This window comes from Bombus affinis, chromosome 6 (genome assembly GCF_024516045.1).
Source record: "Bombus affinis isolate iyBomAffi1 chromosome 6, iyBomAffi1.2, whole genome shotgun sequence".
Lineage (NCBI taxonomy): Eukaryota > Metazoa > Arthropoda > Insecta > Hymenoptera > Apidae > Bombus > Bombus affinis.
Genome location: NC_066349.1, coordinates 584,770 through 604,095, shown reverse-complemented (window position 1 = coordinate 604,095; position 19,326 = coordinate 584,770). Strand labels below are relative to the sequence as shown.

The following is a 19,326-nucleotide window of genomic DNA, read 5'->3' as shown; positions in this document are numbered from 1 at the left end:
CCATAGATTTTCGATCGGATTCAAATCAGCACTCGATGCTGGCCGTGATAATAATTCTATTTCGAAATCTTGAAACCACTTTTCTGTAGTGGCGGCTATGTCTTGTTGAAAAATTGTCTTTCATTTCTATCTCAGTTACGAAAGACTGAAAAATTCGCCGTGTAACATCTTTGGATATTCTATAGCGTTCGATTTACCCTTTACAAAAACAATTCCACTTGACATATCCAAGCGTCATCAGTGATTTGTTGAAAATATTGTAGAAATAAAGCAGAGAATGTATTTCAGTGTACAATTAACGTCTATCACAGCACTGTATGTGTGTATATAAATATATTCGAAATCTGTAGTTATCGCGTTATGCATATACATTTTATTGTAAACGGCTATACAGACTACTTGGAAATTCTCCAACTATTAAATCAGGGATGCTCAGATTTCCCTTATTCCTCTCATCTATGCATGTATTAATCGCATATATGTAAGTAGATCACCTCAGTCGCACATCAGCTACACCTTATTTGTAAATCGTCGTCCACGTTTAAAAAACATATGAAAAACGATTTACATTGGTCTTCACTTCCGCATCATGTATGATTAATGTCATATTTTTATTATACGTTGATATATGTTCGTTTATGATAATTATATCTGAATCAAAGATCACTAACCGTATACATAAACGAATAAATAGGTAAATAATATACATAATCCGGAGAAGTTCTATTGCTTAAACACCTTCTATTTCACCTTCTTTTTGGCTCGAGGACATATGTCAGTCATTAGTTTCAGGATTGTATATCGGAGAGTGTTTCAAGAACTCGAGTTTATCGCATCTTTCCGATTCTCTGTGCACTTTGTTTATTCATGATTTTCTATTTCAGGTACATCGCTCACTTTGCCACCAACATGGACCTATCTCGAACTCTTGAACATTCGCGATATCTCATACGTTGTACACATTTCGAGAGTCATTCGATTAAATTTCACGGTTTGTATTCTAGTATCTGCGATTCCAATCTGTTTTTTTCGGAGCGCAACAATTATAATTTCATTTTTGTTTACACAGCGTAATTCATACAAAATAGAATTAAAGATAGAATACTAGTCAGTTACACAAGTTAATAAAATATATTATTTATCGTGTTATCAAAAGATTTAGGCCATTTAATTATTAAACTTTCAAATTTTCACTACACTTGGCGAATTAATTGGTTTGAACCTTTTCAATTCGAAAATCTATGACACCCTTAATACAGCGTATTAATCGATATTCGTTTCCAATTGAATCGCCAAACAATTAATGGTAACGTCCCATTCATAAGCAAAACATAAAAGGATGAACGGAAACAGAATTTGAATGGTAATCTCTTCATGTAATCTATGACCATTGTGAAAGACGTTAGGAAGGGCGATGGTATAGGGCAAACAATTGAAAAGAAAGTCATTGTCTGGCAGCCGTTGAAAACATAAGGGAACAGTTGGGCTTCCATTAAAATCACCTTTTATGAAAACTAATCACATAGGCCGCACATGCTCAACTGACTTTAGGGTGCGTCTCAATACCTACGTTAAACCACTATATTTTATTATTCCGTATTTAGTAGTCCTCAGAACAAAAAAATTAATTTGCTAAATGTGTTCGTCTTATACTTCAGTATACGATTACTCACATTAATACATATTTGGACGCAGCCCTATCTGTGTATTTGTTGCTTTGTACTTACAAGAAAACATGTTTTAAATATTGTATTTAAGTATTGCTTGTTCTACGAAACTACGAATCATTCCTATGTATGTTTGTATGTAGCTTAAAAATACGTAAACAATTTCTTTCTAAGGATAGCTGTAAAAAAACATTTACTATATGTGCAATATTTTAACAAAAATTGCCTTATTTTTACGTCGCAATAATATACTAACGCTTGTTTACGTTGTGCGATCTACCAATTCTTAGAAACAGATCGACTCGCAGTTTAAAATAGATTTATTTTGTAATCGTTGTCTGTGATTAATGTCAGAAAAGAAATTAACACCAATACTTGTATAATAAGTCCATACACCAAGAAATTCATATCATCAAAAGTCCTTTGACAAAAAACAACTTGTAATTTATCATAGAGAACAGAGTTAAACTATCGTGAAATTGAACAGCAGGTATTAGAAGATATAAAGAAAACCGCATCGAATTTAAGAAACAAAAACTCTCTTTGTTAAACAATTAAAAGTTATGATAAATGGTTCATATTCTCAAAGAATAAACAACACTAGTCGAATAAACCCAACTTTATTAATTTTGTGGTCGAGTAGGGTTCCTCGCTACTCGCCACTAACGAACTAACCTAACCGAGTCCATTAGCAATGTCATAACTATAACATCTCTCAGGTAAATACCAATGAATAAGTTAGCCGAAAAATATAGGGATTAAAATACTTACAGCAAATAAAGTAACGAAAGTCCTGCACAAGTGTCATACTTTATGCAATGCAGTGGAACGAATCGTATATGTACATATGTATCTATAACTACGGAGAATGATGCAAATATTAAGTAATTTGAGGTTATGAACATTATCCTATAGTAGTAATGGATGCGAAATTACAGAAAAACAAATGTTTTAAACTTTTTAAATCTTGACTTTTAAACGATAAACACTTTCACTTCTGAAATCGGCTATCGTATTTTAATATAAATAGTTAATATTATAGTGCAACACATTCGTTTAATTATTAAGAACTTATTAATGTGGCGGAAACCGGAATGATATTGTATATGTATGTTTCTCAATGCTTCCGACAAATTTTTATTTTTACTTCATTTTCAAAAATGTTCGAAATTGTCCGAGGAATTATTGATACCCAAATAATCACCAACCATCTAATATGTGTATGTAAATTACAACTGCAACCAGCTGTGACTTTGAAAAGAATTAATAAAATTATGTACCCATCAGGGACGAAACGCGACTTATTATAACTTCATGACAATTAATATTGTCGCACGGGCACTGATGATCTTCTTGCATAGCTATCTATTTACAATTCTATATTTATATATATATATATATATGTCGGGTTGAAGTCAGGATTAAGGAGAGGGGCGTTTAATGAATTTTCATTAGAATTAGCCATTGTCGTGATACAACGAAGAGTTTATTAGCACAGGCTTATTAACAAGATTAAGCACTCGTAGCACTAGTGATAGTGACCTTAGGTTCGAAACGAATCCGCGGTCACGGGATGATAAACGTATGTTATCGCACAGTTCAAGTCTAACTCTTTGTTAACTAGACGTAAGGTATTCACTGGTTGTAAGATAGTACTGTCACTCGTCAATGAGATCGCACGAAAGAATGAATCTCCGTCTCGACGATGTCGTCGAGGAAAACTATAATGGGTGGGTCTAAGGATACGAGATCCTCGGATTCGTCAAAGAAAGCTTTCGTTCCAAAGGTGAGGGAAATTAGCGCTGTTGCTAATTGGTCGATCTCCGTATCGGCGTTTTGAAAGAGATGCTGGCCGCCCTTAAGGGGAGGTTGTTGACGGGGGGCATCGTTCGTGGAAGATAGGTTTCTCCTATCTTCCCGTAGTTGCAACAAAGACTGTTTGTCTATATGAAGGACTTTGCTCGACTAAATCTTAAGATTTATTGCGGGTCCTCACGTTAGCTAAACATATACTGCGGAGGTATATTGACATCTGGAGATCATCTTACCCGAAGGATAGAATCTGCGTGTGGCGAGCCACGGGACAGAAACCTTTGAAATATTTACTGCCGCGTGTCGCTACGTCTATTTCTTTTAAGGAGAGGTATAGAGTTACTCTGTGCCTTTGTTAGATAAAACGTTCATCCCTTTGACCGCGGCTACGTTCGGCGACTGATTGTCGCCTCGAGCCCAAGCTCATGATCATAAATCTCGAACAATCGGAGCGACATTTGTTTATGCTAAGTTACAAAGTTACGGTATTCCCGCGAATCCAAGGAGGGGTTCCGGTGTTCTTTCATATATATATACATATATACATTTGTATATTTTACAATATATCGTAATAGGGATCAACTATGGATACGTGTTTTCGATACAAGGATCCGGTTACGTCTGACGATTCTCTTGTGTTTGGTCGATATCCCGGATATCGCAAAGGATCAATCTTCTTCATTTTCTGCACAGGGTGTACGTGCCGTCAAATAATCGCAACAATACGTCCTGCACCTTTTTCGAAGTGGTGGACGACACGATTATGGCAAATTGAACTTTACTTTGAGGAAAATTGTTTCGTCGTTATAATATTAATTCTTTGGTATTAATCGTATATTTATTATACCTATGGATACCTCGGGATCTAAGAAGTTTAAAGTATTTGTTTCTTGTGATTTCACATTCATTAGTGGGTCAAGGACGATGCTTATAACAATTATAGATATCGATAAAAAAGAGTAATTTATATTTTATACAAATTATATTATATAAATTAAATTAAATTAAATTATATTATATTATATTTTATATTTATATTTTATATGCCCGTAAATATGTAGATACTTATTACACGATTCGTGCATTCATGCCACTGTGTATCGAAAAATGCGCGGAAAATTCCGCTGGTCTTCAAATCTAATCGTAGCAGATAACAAGCTTGGGAAGCGCTCCGATTCTAACGCAAATATGACAAACTAGATACTAACGAACTCAAGTATTATACATAAAGGAACGCGTCCGAATATATTTCGTTTCGTTTGGTAATAGTGACTGGTGAGGAAAGCGTATCTATTCTCTTACTTGACCAGAATAGTCTGAACGAGTGTTAAATCTTTCGTTTACTTAAATTTAAATCAAATCGTTTACTTGTCTTACTTGCAATTAAAGGGCCAGAAATCACCATCGCGCGAAACAAAAGATCATCTACATACTTATATCTTATAGCGTTCGTATCATTGATCGATAAGCAAAGTATTTGAAGAAATTAAATTCTTTAATAAAATAAATTTTTCGCTTTAAATTAAATACTAAATACGAATATTATCAATACCATGAAAATAAACTCCGATTAACTACTTTTAGCAATATTATAATAGTAGTAAAATAAAACGTTTATGGTTTATAGACACATATCGATCTATTAATTAACTAATTAGCGTCTAATTTTCAAGCTTAGATATCGTTAATTATGTAAATCGATGATGTTTGAAGCGAGTTGTTAGAACAGGCAATTAACTGAGGTATATGAATAGTGAAGAAGCAGAAGCAAGTAGAAAAGGGGTAAGGAGAATAAGGAAAATTCCTATTGGACTCTCGTTTTCTGGAAGAACGATTCGCGAATCTGAGTTTCCCAGCGAAGCTACCGATTCTAAGCATCCAGGGACGAAAAGCAACTATGGTAGGAGGCCAGACACGGCGATCGGTTCGAACAATACCCATTGTCCAGCATATCATTTTCACGATTTTCCATCGGTCGACTTTCAACCGAGGAAGACTTCGTTCGGAGCCACCGATGAATATCGTTCCTCGATTTTCACTACCGCTACAGTACCAGCACCTTCTCGTTTCTCTTTGGTAAACCGCTCGAGCGGATAAAACGAACACAATGCCTTTTGTTTCTCATCTTCAACGCCTATCGATGCGGAGATTCGTCATCCTCGAAGAATTGATTTTTTGATCAGCTTTTCGAACCCTCTTTCCATTCATAATAATCAATTTCTCAACAAGTACCTATATCTTATGCTTTCCTTTCCTTTACAGCACTACCGTTTACTTACGTATCATGTGAAATACCCCATAAAATTAATCGAAGGTATTTCACAATTTTGTATTGTAATACATTTGTATTATATATATACCTTATATATATAAAATATAAAATATAAGATATATATATATATATATATATTATATGTAATTATATTTATCTCTCTATATATACATATACATATATAGATATGTATATACCATTTTCATCTGAAATAATTCCATTATCTACCATTGGATAGATACCATTCTTAATCTTTAAAGATCAAAGTTTATTTATTATTACTTTACCAATGAAGCATTAAACATACATTGAAACGATTATAAAAGTTCAAAAAATATTGTTTTAGTCGTAAGAAGATCGTTTCAATTTCCCAATTCTAAGCATAGGTGCCTCGTTACATGTTTTGTTATTCGTGTAAAAAGATAAAGAAACAAAATTATTATAGTTTTCGGTTAATGCTACTAAATCGTAATAATATAATGACTTTGAAAGTGCACCATACGTTTAATTATACGTAAGTATGAATTACATGAACAGTTACAATGAATGAAAGTATGAATCATTTTGATTTATTACTTCACTCATTTACTTGACAACTTATAAGATATGAGATATGCTTATTGCTAAGGTAAAATTATTTTGAACGTCATTGTCGTCAACTTGTATCACGAGCGATGCTTTATGAAACTTTTGATATTAGTGAAAAAGGATTCTGATTTTGTATCAAGCTTGAATCAAAGGTTTGCACTAAAGTGGAGAAGAATACATGTTTTTTGGAAATTTATAAGTCAAGTAGCCAGAGGACTGTTGTGAAAATTGAGCGTACTAAATTATATCATAAGCAAATAAATACCTATAAAATGAGAAAAAAATTCGGGGGGGCGGGGGGTGTGGAGAGACAGAGAGAAGATTTCGTCTTGCTGCGAAATTCTGGAATGACGAGTAATCATAATTTCGACAGAGTCAGTAGTATTCTGAGATTGAGATATATAATAAGCCTGAGGCTGCGTTCACATCACAGGGAGACAGTCCGATACGAGTGAGTAGGTACATTATACAAACGGAATACCTACCCCAACCTATGCCAACCTACCCGCCCATTGGCATCAAACCAACTACCACTACTATCATCGCTACCGCTACTACTCACCCTCTTATTGCGTGACTGTATCCTTGAGAGGTACTCCTACTATCTACAATCTACAGGGTGATTTTCTTGAAGTACCTATTCGCTCATAATGACATTTTATTTAGATCGCTTCACATACATTTCCTGATGGGCTATTTATCGATTGATTCAACAGAGCCAGCTGAAAAAGGATATAGGTATTAAACAGAAAAAAGTTCACGTACATACGCGTACGTATATCGATGTTAGATTTACAATTAATTCGCTAACTTGCTCTCCTAATAAATGTCGTTAGTCCCAATGGTGTTATTTCCAAATACCTAATTGGATTTATGTGGTTTAATAAGTACAAGTCCAACAAATTTCTCATGTACGCATATTACTGTGTACTGTATGTACCTATATTGTATATTTATCAGAGTACTACAAAATCCTGACTACCTGAAAAGTTTCTTGCGTTTTATAAGGAAATAATAGATGCATAGCATCCTCCGTTTTATATTATTATATTTTATCGAATTACGTATTATCCATTTTGTTTTATCGAAATAAAGATCACAACGTTCGATAGATTAGGTTACACGTTTGTACGAAGATGCATCGTTGTAAAAGACGTGTCTGTAAAAGAAAGACACTTTTCGGACAATCTAATATATTTATATCCTAATTGAAATTCGTAAATTCGACACAGAAACAAAAACAATATTTGTTATCGATATAAAGATGGAGCAATTGATCTGATTTATTTTCACAAAATCTTAATTTCATTGTCGTATTCTAAAAATAAAAATTAAATAAACAACGAATAAGAAATGAATTCGTGCATAATGTTCATATTAATACCAAAACTATGTTATTATTAAAATCAATACTCACGATAAGACAAAATAAAAATATGCAGAGAATTAATTCATAATACTGCTAATATATTCGCATTATTGTGTTTTAATTTCGCATACTGTAATGAAATTAGGAACTTTTTAAGTATTCGTTACATATCGTAATTAGCGGTACAGAGATACTGTTATCCATATCCAATATGCATATCTATAAAAGATTGATAATATAAATTTAAAATTTGAAAGTATTTTTAAACGCATATCTACAATCTTGCAAAATGCGCACAAATCAAATGAAATTGTCAATTGCCTTATTGGAAAGGACAACTAACCAAATAAACTACCAATAACCTACCTACTAACAAATAACAAACTTTCTTACTTTATACTTTACTCTTACTGTATGAATCCAATTTTGAAAAATGTATAAAAATATAAAGGTATCTACTAATAATCTTTGCTATCAACAAGTGAATGGAAAAAATTAATATTTCTAAAATAAGTTCATTTCTTGATAGTTATTTACTTCGGTACTTACCAGATGATAAGAAATAGTATGATTAAATATCTACATATATGTATCGGGTTCCTTGGAAACTTTGTTCCGATTTTTAAGGAAATTCGTCAACACGAAAGACCATATTAAAAAGTTTGTCGCTGAGAAACCTGAGAGGTTCTGGAAGGATGGAATATACAAGTTGTGTGGAAGATGAAGAAAGGTCGTGGAATAAAATGGCAACCATATAATTCAATAAATGTATATCGAATCAAAATTGTAATCGGAACGAACTTCCGGGGTGACCCAATATAACGATTACTATTAATATTACCTTGTACATTATGCCGATTGCTTCTCTTTTTTAATTTCAAATCTTTTTCAAATCTCATAATTAGACTGCAAATATTTATGCGCATTTAGACTTTTGTGAATATGCTTTAGAAAATAGGACCTGCTAAACGTTACATGTAATAAGTACTGCATTTTAAATATTCCATATATTTTTATATGTATTGGTCGCATTTTTACATCTTCAAATTTCTCATAAATGCATAAAAATTCACAGTCTAATCATAATTTTTTATTAAAAACTGATATTTCCTATAGCTACTTTTAATATTTCTATTTTATGAATCACAATTTTTAATATAAAATTAATACTCAAGTGATAGGCAAACTAGTATTTTGTAATACATGTTGTAACGCATTTGCATCATCGCCAAAAATTGTACGATATTGGAAAGTGTTCCGCTTAATTTGCACGACTTAATATAATTACCGTACGGTAAAGAAAAAATTACAAAATACCTAAAAATCAACTACAGAATTTATTTACGTTATATCAATATGTGTATAACAATTCGTGTGAACATACATACCTATGCGTATTGACGTACGTAGGTATGTGACATCGCTAATGACAAACCAACTTTATAATTTGTATAATTTGAAATTCCAAAAACTACATAAAACAAATCTTAAAAATTTGTATCTATATCTATAATACATCGTTCTATAATCTATAATATCGTATAATGGAGCGTTGAATCTTCCCAATGCTACTTATTCTTTAAAATATGCATAATCGAGTGTGAAAAGGTGTCATTTTAGCGCTATACGTCATTATTATCGAAAATAAAGAAGGTAATTTCAAGACATGTCACCCGTTAGATATGCCTACAGATATACTGATACGACAAAGAATTGATACGTTCCTTTCGTAAACGTCTCTCTTTTTTTCTTTCTCTTTCTCCTTTTCGAGCAAGAGTACCGATAGACCGACAATGGAGCACATCTGTAGGTACCACGAAACAATGGCTACCGAGATTGTGGAACCTATTGCGGATAGTATTCCATAATATACCCTGTTGTTTCCGCTCCCTCGGATAGAGCTACCAGTGTGCTCGATGAAAATATATGGCCCTCTTTCCAAGGTCTAAACTGACACTATCTACGCTTGTTATTTCTTCGCAAATTTTCCTTACACTCTCATTTTTAATTTCCGGTTCCTATCGTCATTGATACTGAGCATTACGTTCTAGTTGAAATTGCAATTACAACCACGACATTGTACCTACAATAATGTATGATACATTATATAATATTTATATTATATAATTATTAATATTTCTTTATACGAAAACAATTGTATCACACATTATGATATTATTACAGAAACGCAATAAAGATATAAGCCCGTTAATAAGTTTGTTATGCGGTTTTAACGAAATTTACAATGAGTACATTATAATTTAAAATTGTCTAATAAATGGCTTTGTAATAATGCATTTTTTCAATACTTTTGTTAACAGTGTGTGCGAGAAACCGCTTTTTTCACGTCCTATTGTCTTAACTTCGCTATTGGCTTTAAACACTTATACCAGTCAAACGATATATAAGATGTACTTCCAATCTTTCAATAATTGACCAGTTACCAGTTACCCGTTTCATGAACAATTCCCGTTATAGGCACGGAGTTTTATTCAAATTAATTAATTGAGTTTTCATGGGCCACTACTAGCTCACACAATCAACGAAGTTACGTATTCCAAAGTCTGATGATGCGAAATATTAATAATCATTTACTTATTACTAGCGGCGTACTATTCGTATTCGAGAATAGTTATAATTTGACGTATTTTATACATAGTTGTAACATTATGAATACTCGGAAGGTCTTAATTCGCTCTTTCGTTATACGTTCTAGAAGAACGTTGTTACGATGAGCTTTTCCTAACGAGATCGACGGAGAATTTTATGAGAATTGACGGGAGTATCAACAGCAGAGATGGCGAAGGGGACTGCGAGATCACGGAGGAAGCTTTACTGGATGCCGGAACTAGGATAAATCCTAACAAAGCGGATGGCATACCAGGAGCGGTGGTCAAGGAGTTAGTTGAAAAAAGGACAGATAAGATGTTGAAAGTGTTGAACGATGTGAACAACAGCGGAAGGATACCCGCGTTATGGAAAGTGGCGAGAGTAGTTCTCATCCCGAAGCCGGGTAGAGACCCTGCACTTACATCGTCTTTCTGACAGATCAACGTGCTTCCAGCACTTAATAAAGTCTGGAAGCACACATCTAAGAACCTGATTGAGGAAAAGGTGGGGGTAGATCCCTTCCACAAGGACCAATACGTACGAATTGTAAAAGAAGAAACCAGATATATGTACTGGCAGCGGTGGACATCAAGAACGCGTTCAACACTCTCAATTGGGGTAAGATCCTGATGGAGGCTGAAGCGAGAGGGATGTTCCGAAAACTATTAACTCCTCTTGGCAACTACCTTGAAAACAGGAAAATAGTAGTAGTCCTACTAGTTCTACTAGTAATAATAGTAGGGATTTTCAATGTGTATCGAAAGACGATTAACAAGGAGGATCACTCGAAATGTTGGGATTGTGACACTGATGATGACGATGCGGAGCATGCGTTGTTCCACTGCCCTAGGTGGATTTACGAGGGGACTGAATTTGAAAGTTACATTGGCATGCCACTTACGGTGGAAAATTTGATAGAGGGAATAACCAAAAAAGAGGACAATTGGATTAGGTTCCAAGCGTTTTCCAGGAAGATCATGCAAGAAAGACTAGTGCAAGAGAAGATCGTGGAGAGGAAGAAAAGACAAGCTAGTAGGCTGAACTGAGAAGACAGAATTGGTGAAGGGTACACACTAAGGCCAATCCTGAAGTAATGTCGAAAGGAGTGAGGTGGATAGGTCGGTGATAGTGCTACTGCTGCTCGTGTAGAAAAAACCGGACTAAAAGTACCAGGATTTGAACCTGGTCTTGAAGGTTCGTAACCAACAGCGCTAACCACAGCTCTACCGTCGTCCGATCGAGGATAGAGTCTTTGTGTAGCAAGCCACGGGACAGAACCCGTTGGGAAGTTTGCTGTCGAGTGCCACTACAGGCGGTTCCGGGGTTGGTCCCTGTACCATAAGAGGAGCGAATAGAGGAGGGGTTTTTAGTGGGTATGGCGACTTTCGCCGAATTTCACATACTCAGTCACTAGATATGCGTAATAACATTTTCGAGGAAAAAAAAGAAAAAGGCTCGTGAACAGATAGTCGGGCCAAACATAATTATCACGAGCCAGGCTCGCCAACAGAAAGTCGGGGGCCAAAGATAAACATCGTAATATAACGATCGTAATTGAATGTTAGTTCCTATCAGTTCCTATCCTTACAAAGCAGTTTAGTTATTGAAATTTAATGAACCCCCACAAAATGCAAAATACGAAAGTTTTGAATGAAAGCAATGACAACGAATCCAGTGATAATGACGTGTTTGTGCCAATCAGAAAGCGTGCAAGGCGTATGATTAGATGAGAGTAGTGAAGAGGAAGGTACTACGCGTCAATCATGGATTTGGCAGAAAGTAAAAAGCACACCAATAGTTTGGAAGTATTCTGAAACTCATGGCATAAAAGCGTCTGTTTTAAATAATTTAAGCAAGGATCCAAAAATATTAGACCTATTTTCTATTACATTTGACGACAATCTTTGGGAAATACTTGTTACGGAAGCAAATTGCTTCGCACACCAGACAATACACGACGAGCGTAAAAGACGGAAAGTGGACGACACTTGATATCCTGTTACGTTAGACGAAATAAAGGCCTACTATGTACTGTGTATTTTCATGGGTCAAGTAAAAAAATCAAATATCCAACTGTATTGAACTATAAGAGCAGTAGCACAAACGCCAATATTTAGAAAAATAATGCCTTTTAAGAGATTTCGGCAAATTTTGAGATTTTTACATTTTTCTGATAATGAAACTGCTGATAGCAATGACCTCTGCAATCATCAATCTCTGGAATGAAAAATTTAAAGAAATTTACACATCCAATGAATATGTAAGTATAGATCCTTGATGAAATATAAAGGGCGTTTAGCGTACAAACAATTCAATTCGTCGAAAAGAGCTTGATTCGAATTAAAAATTTACAAATTGTGCGAGGCAAGTACCGGTTTCTGTCATGGATTTAAAATATATACCGGCCAAGACAAAATTGATCGAAATGATAGTGCCTCGGAGAACGTTGTGATAAAGTTATCATAAATCTGTAATAAACGAGGAATATACTTTGTTTCTGGACAAGTGGTACTCTTCACCCAACCTCTTTTTAAAATTACACCAGAAAAAGATAAACGTTATCGGGACAGTACGTAAGAATAGGAAAAATATGCCAAAAGACATTCAAAAGCGTATTTTGAAGAAAGGAGAATGTGTATGGAAGCGTTGCAATAATTTGTTAGCTCTGAGATGGACGAACAAACGCGACGTGTACATGATATCAACGAAACACGAAAGTGTAGAGATGGTTGAACAATCAGACAAAGAATTACAAAAAGTAATGAAGCCTAAATGTATCCTGGAATATAACAAGGGTATGGGTGCAGTTGATCATCAAGATCAGATGTTATCCTGTTTCCCAATCATGAGAAAAGTCATCAAAGGATACCGAAAACTTTTCTTTTACATGTCAGATATGGCTCTGTTCAATATCTGTATTAAGCATAAAACAATGCACAGTCGAAAAAAGGAGACTTACGTTGATTACCGAATAAATATAGCAGAGACAATTTTACAAAATATCGAATTAGATATACATCAATTGAACCTCTTCGACTCTAAGCACAATATTGGGCTCATTTCCCAAAAAATATCGATCCAACGCCTCCGAAGAAGCATCCAACAAGGATGTGTAAAGTTTGTTATAAACATAAAATATGAAGCGAAACGAAGTGGGAATACGCGAAATGTAAAATAGCTTTACATCTGCCAAAGTGTTTTAGGAAGTATCATACTATGGAGGCTTTTTAGAATTGTATTTTCTTATTAGATATTGATTCAAGGTGAACATTTCTTATAATTGAATTTTTTGTTTATAGAATACTATTTATTTTTAGTATTATTACATTCCTTAGGAAAAAATCACATTTGAAGGTGCTTGAATTTATATTGAAGTATTGTTTATGCATGAAATATAGTTTTGAAACTGTCATCTATTACAAAATATAATATATTTATAATACCTATAAAACGAAGAAGAATTAGAGTTTACTTCCACAACAGCAGTGTTACGCCACTAGGCTTAACACAGGCTGTATTTTCTAACCGTCACTCGCGGCCCTACAATGTCTCAGTCAGATCGTCTTATCTGACCGCCGGATCATATACAATGTATCGACGAGCGCATAGCTGTCGCCAAGCAGCGAGTTCTCGAAACGTCGAATTTGGTCCGTTACGTTTTCCACGCAAGAACAGACATACGTGATCATAGGCGCGAACGGTGGCGTGACCTAAGTATAGTGGGGATCGTCAAAAAGATGAGACAAAGAAATCATCTAAAGTCGATCAGTTCCTTGTGACGCGTCGAACGTTACACATTGAATCAAAGATCTAACGCCGAATTTCTAACATTAAGTCTCATACCGTGCTACTCTATTATTGCAGCGTGATAAGTTATTAAGTGTTTATATCTATTCATTCGTGTATATTAAGTGTTGGAAATATAAATTTTAACTCTGTGAGCCACAGTGTTATCATAACTGAATCACCCCTATTATCTTAATCGAAATACGGGGATCGAACTATTCGTGGTGTCGATCATTCTGATCGTAACGGGAATTTACGACTCCCGTTGGCGCGTATTCTAACGACCGCGTCTCCCCGCGATAGCTCGAAAATACAAGCAGTATCGCGTAAGACTGACTATATCATAGGTATTCGCATTTCGGCTCGTATTGTGACTGTTCTCGAGCATCAATCTGGTTTGTTTACCAAACTTTGACGGCTACCGCTTGGGCCCGAGTTTCGTCGTGCTAAATGACACGAGAAGGGATTAAACTTTAAATTGACCGCTAGCGTAAGGAACATAGAAATTACAAGAATGTTTACTTAGTGCGATCGTGCGCATAAACTTATATTTATAGTATGTTCGGCTTTGGACAGCAAGGGGATAACTGTGATGCTTGAATCGGGAGGGCTAAAGGAGACGCTTTGAATTTCGGATTTGTAGTCATTGAAGATGGCACGGTGGCTGGTCTCTACTTATCAGAAAGCAAGTCGCTATGTTGGTCATCCAACATAATATCGAAAATTCATTGGATAACGACTATCTAAATTGAGTGTCACATCTTTTAACAATCAACACCGAAATTACTGCAAAACGGTTTTACATACCTTCATTTGTTTTTTATAAACTTTATCAGAAGCCTATACCCAAATAAATCATCATGGAACATGGAACACTGCACAGTGCGGCAACGTGTGCAAATTGCTAAAATTTAATATAAAAGTTTATTATTATCTATTAACGAACCAACATTGTATGATATGACACCGTTAGACCTTTTTCATAGGAATTTTTCCAAAATAGAGTCTACGTCGATAGTCCAGACACGATTGACGAGTTGAAAAGTAATATTATAGTAGTCATTGATGAAGTCCAATGCCAGTTTTATGAGAATTTAATGGAAGATTGAGTCAAATGCGTCGACCTTGTGAAAAAAACAGAGAGATTTTAAATGATAGATATTGTATTCCATATTATTGTAACAAAGTATCTATCTATGAATCTGATGTTAAAATAAAGAAACCAAACAAACCTCAAATAATTTGTATTTCATTTCAATTGAAAGATATGACACTCAATTTAGATAACTTCCATATTTCAGAAATATAATAGATACATAAATTTATTGATGAATAGGTGTAGTTTTTACAAAAAGTATACATATTTAAATTATTGTGATAGCATCCAATTACAGGAGAAGAATGTGCATTAGTGAAAGGAATACGTAGATACAATAATGATATATGTATTAAGCAAAGATAATGAAATGTTCATATGTATACACAGATATAACATTTGTTTTAAAAAGGTTAATTCTTTATACATTATTTAATGTTATTAATCCTTATAACAAATATTTTTTTATTATATTATCTACAAACCAGTCTTCCGTAAATTGCAAATGGTTCCCATGTACATTAAGAAAATGAATTCTCCCAGAATCGTGTAACATTTTCAAACCTAAACGATCCTGAAATGTACAAATTTATTTTCTGATTAAAATTATTCGTTGCAGTTGTGTTTTTTGAAACGCAATTGTAATTTCAATTAATTTTGCCAAGTATTCGTTATAACTGAAACTATAACGTTTATTTTTAATCATTATAACTAAACAAAGATGCTTGTAACCAGACAAAAGCTAAAAAACGACGTTTGTGTTTTCAAACATTATTAAATCATAATCCTGTAATGATACCTATATAAAATTCTATACCTCACGATATAAATCAGTTTGTTCCAATGTTTGAATTAACGATCCCTGTCCTGGTTTGTAAAATCCAAACATTTCCGTTTCTGTAGGCTTGACAATGGTATCATTAGTAAATTTAACTAGTACCATGGTACGTAATCTCTGAAGATTCTCTTTATACGTCTGGAAAGAAATTTCAATATTATTTAAAGATAAAGTAAGAACGTAATTGGCACAATTATTATAGGGTATTTGCACACCCTTAGCTCTACTTTACTTCTTAGCGAAAGAATTCACAACTCTAAAGAGACGATTTACTCGCACTCCCTTTTCTCTCTCCTTGTCTCTTTGACTTTTTGCCATACTTTAGTTTTCATTTTAAGAAACAGAGAATTTCGATATGCCAACTTGTAACGGAAAATTAAACTACTGAAGATAAATCGAGTAATGCTCGTCCATATGATCATCAATGTTTAAATTTTAAATGGGCGCGTAATGAAAAGCTAGTGCTTTTAAATTTGTCTCAATGCTTTTAAATTGATCGGATTGATAAGATTCATATAATTATTTAAGTAGCTATAAAAGTTTACACAATGGTATTTCCTTGTAGAAAAAGTAGAAGTAACATATATTCCCCTGCGTATAGTTTTATGTAAAAATGACACTGTCCACTTTTACTACTTTCCTCCGGAAAATAAAGATTTATAATGAAACTAAAAAATAAATTAAATCAATCGGAAATTGTTGACCGCTTCAGTACTTAGATGGAAGTTCTAAAAGCGGCCACGAGTATATTATCATCGTCTATGAAAATATGCTCATTACACTTTACAAAAGAAGACTTTATCCCATCAAGTAAGTAGATACCTTTTTTTTAATATCTATATTACATTTACAACTGGCTCTGTTAAGCCAGATAAATAGCCAGTAAAGAAGTAGAAAAATAAGTATGTAACCATAAATGAAGTTGGATATAAAATTGATGATTTTTAAAAAGACGTGTAGAAAATTTATCTAAATTTTCTCTTGTAGATAGTCGTAAGCGTCATTTAATTAAAGAAAAGAGCGATTTCATCAATGCGCATCAATGCGCATTTCTTATTATGCGCATTTGCAAAAAACCATTTTGTATCAATATAAAAATCGTAAATATACATATTAATGTCTTAAAGCATCTTATAAATTCGCATAAGCTACCTAAAGATTAGTAAAAAAAGATTACTCTCTTTTACTAATTTAAAAAGTGATCATTGCAATTAAAAAGATCGATTGTCGAAAAATGATCGCAGACGATCACATTGTCTGGGGAAAAATATAGACAAAGGCAAGAAAGCGACAAATGTGATCGCGTGTAAGTGCTTGTGTGTGTATACTAGGTGTGTCATACGTGCGCGCGCAATTTATACATAGTACATTTTTGTACTCCGTTAAAATGTTTATTATATGTTTATATTACAATTTATTACGTTACTATCAAAATATTATAGTTCCTCAGATTAAAATTGATTACAAATATATAATATAATCTCAAGGCACAAACAAAAGCCTGTTATAAGCTATGGTTAAGAATATAAATATTCACTAATTGTAATAATGACATATATAGCGAAATGAGATATATCTTTTAATTCCAAGTTCCGCAATTAATACATTAAATACAAGGCCTATTATTTATATTAACAGCTGTTCAAGCTGTTCCTTTCGAAAGAAATATTACTGAATAGAATAGCATTCAAAGAACATTTTTTCAATTAAAATAAATCCTGGAATTGTGAAACGCTACTGAATATATATTTGGAATGTAAATAAATCAGATGATTTAAATAAATGAACAAAGAGACCGAAGGATGTATTTCAGTATTTTGCCATCTTACCACCAGAGGACTGAAATCTATGCCACGCCTCCATTAGAATAAGTTCATGGGCCTACATATAATGTATAAAAATTAAGCGCAAATCTGCGAAACCCAAACTCTTGTCAGTAAGAGGAAGAAGTGATACCGCGCACGCAATAATGGACGATCGCCGATTGGTCATTGAATTTCGTTATCATATTGTTAGAAACATAAATGAAAACTTGTTACCGGTACACTCTTGTAAGACCGTACCTGCTACGTCTGTATAATATTAATGCAAAAATACATACTGAAAAAGGAAAGCTGTAACATTAAGAAAAAAAGCATGATGAAGAATAATTGTACATATAACATTTCTTTTACTATGTTAATTCCAAGCTTCCTTCATTTTTATACATATTCCTTTTGACATCAGAGAATTTTCTACTGTCAATAATTACTGATCTCTTATTACAAATAAAAGCAATAAAAAAAAATATATCGCATCTACCATTTATTTATTGATATACATATATCGTTTTATATATTGATGTACGTATATAGTTACTAAATTGCAATTCGTTCTTCCTATCTTTCTTTATGTAAAATAATAATTTTAATATTAAGCACGTTATGATGTATTCTAAGGATTCAATTTATGTTTTATTTTATAAAAATGATATTTACCGGTCCATTTGAAATAAAGTACTTTTATTTTAATTCTTACGTCCATGACCATGAAACGAGTGCCTTTCATTCGAAAAATTTGGCGTAGTAGAAAAAATTGGCATCCATGTCCGCCTTACATAGCTCCAAAAATAGAAATAAATAACCTTTTGAAATTTTAAAAATTTTCCATACTTTCCTAAGTACAATGCAAATGCAATAACTGGAATAGAAAAAATACTTGGACCTCAGTCAGATGGTAAGTGTTAAACATATTTTTTTTATCTATTCCACACAAAGTTCGAATTGCGTTTCGGTATTATAAACTATAATTAAGTTTTATAATTGTCATGTAAATCGAAAAATTATGTTCTTAATTGAAATTTGAAACAGAATAAAATATTCTATTAGTAGTAACCTTTTCTTAAATTAGTAGAAAAATGAAAGAAACATTAGCGTGTACAGATACATAAAGTCACATATGTATATGTATATAAGTACGTATAGTCAAATGCAATTTGAACTTCAGGGGAAATGGATAAAAAAAAAAATGTTTGACACCTAACTTGAGACCCAAGTTTGTTTTCTATGGTAGTTATTTTACTTGTATATATTTAGAAAAAAGCCAAAGGTTAAAATAATTACAAAAAACTGTCATTTATATCAATTTTCGGAAGTACTTATGACGGACTTTGACGTCAATTTTCCAGCCGATATCAAATTTTCCGAGCGAATGGCACTCATTTTAGTTATTAGGAGATAGAGTAGCAACTACTAACAGGTAGAATATGCAATAGTTATCTTTTTAAAACTAATAACTCACCTAGGAAAC

General features: G+C 33.4%; 1 protein-coding gene across 5 annotated transcripts in view; it reads right to left on the bottom strand.

Moving 5' to 3' along the window:
• LOC126917847 (palmitoyl-protein thioesterase 1-like) overlaps window positions 1–19,326 on the bottom strand; it is a 70,573-nt gene that overhangs the window by 39,087 nt on the left and 12,160 nt on the right. Inside the window, exons 8-9 of one of the 5 annotated variants that reach the window (XM_050725202.1) lie at window positions 16,018–16,176; window positions 15,409–15,774 (exon numbers count right to left, since the gene is read on the bottom strand). The exons of the other annotated variants lie outside the window; for them this stretch is intronic. Of the exons in view, the coding sequence (XP_050581159.1) occupies window positions 15,649–15,774; window positions 16,018–16,176 (285 nt within the window). The 3' untranslated portion in view covers window positions 15,409–15,648. Of the gene's footprint in view, window positions 1–15,408; window positions 15,775–16,017; window positions 16,177–19,326 lie in introns of those variants that run through there. 5 annotated transcript variants of the gene reach the window in all.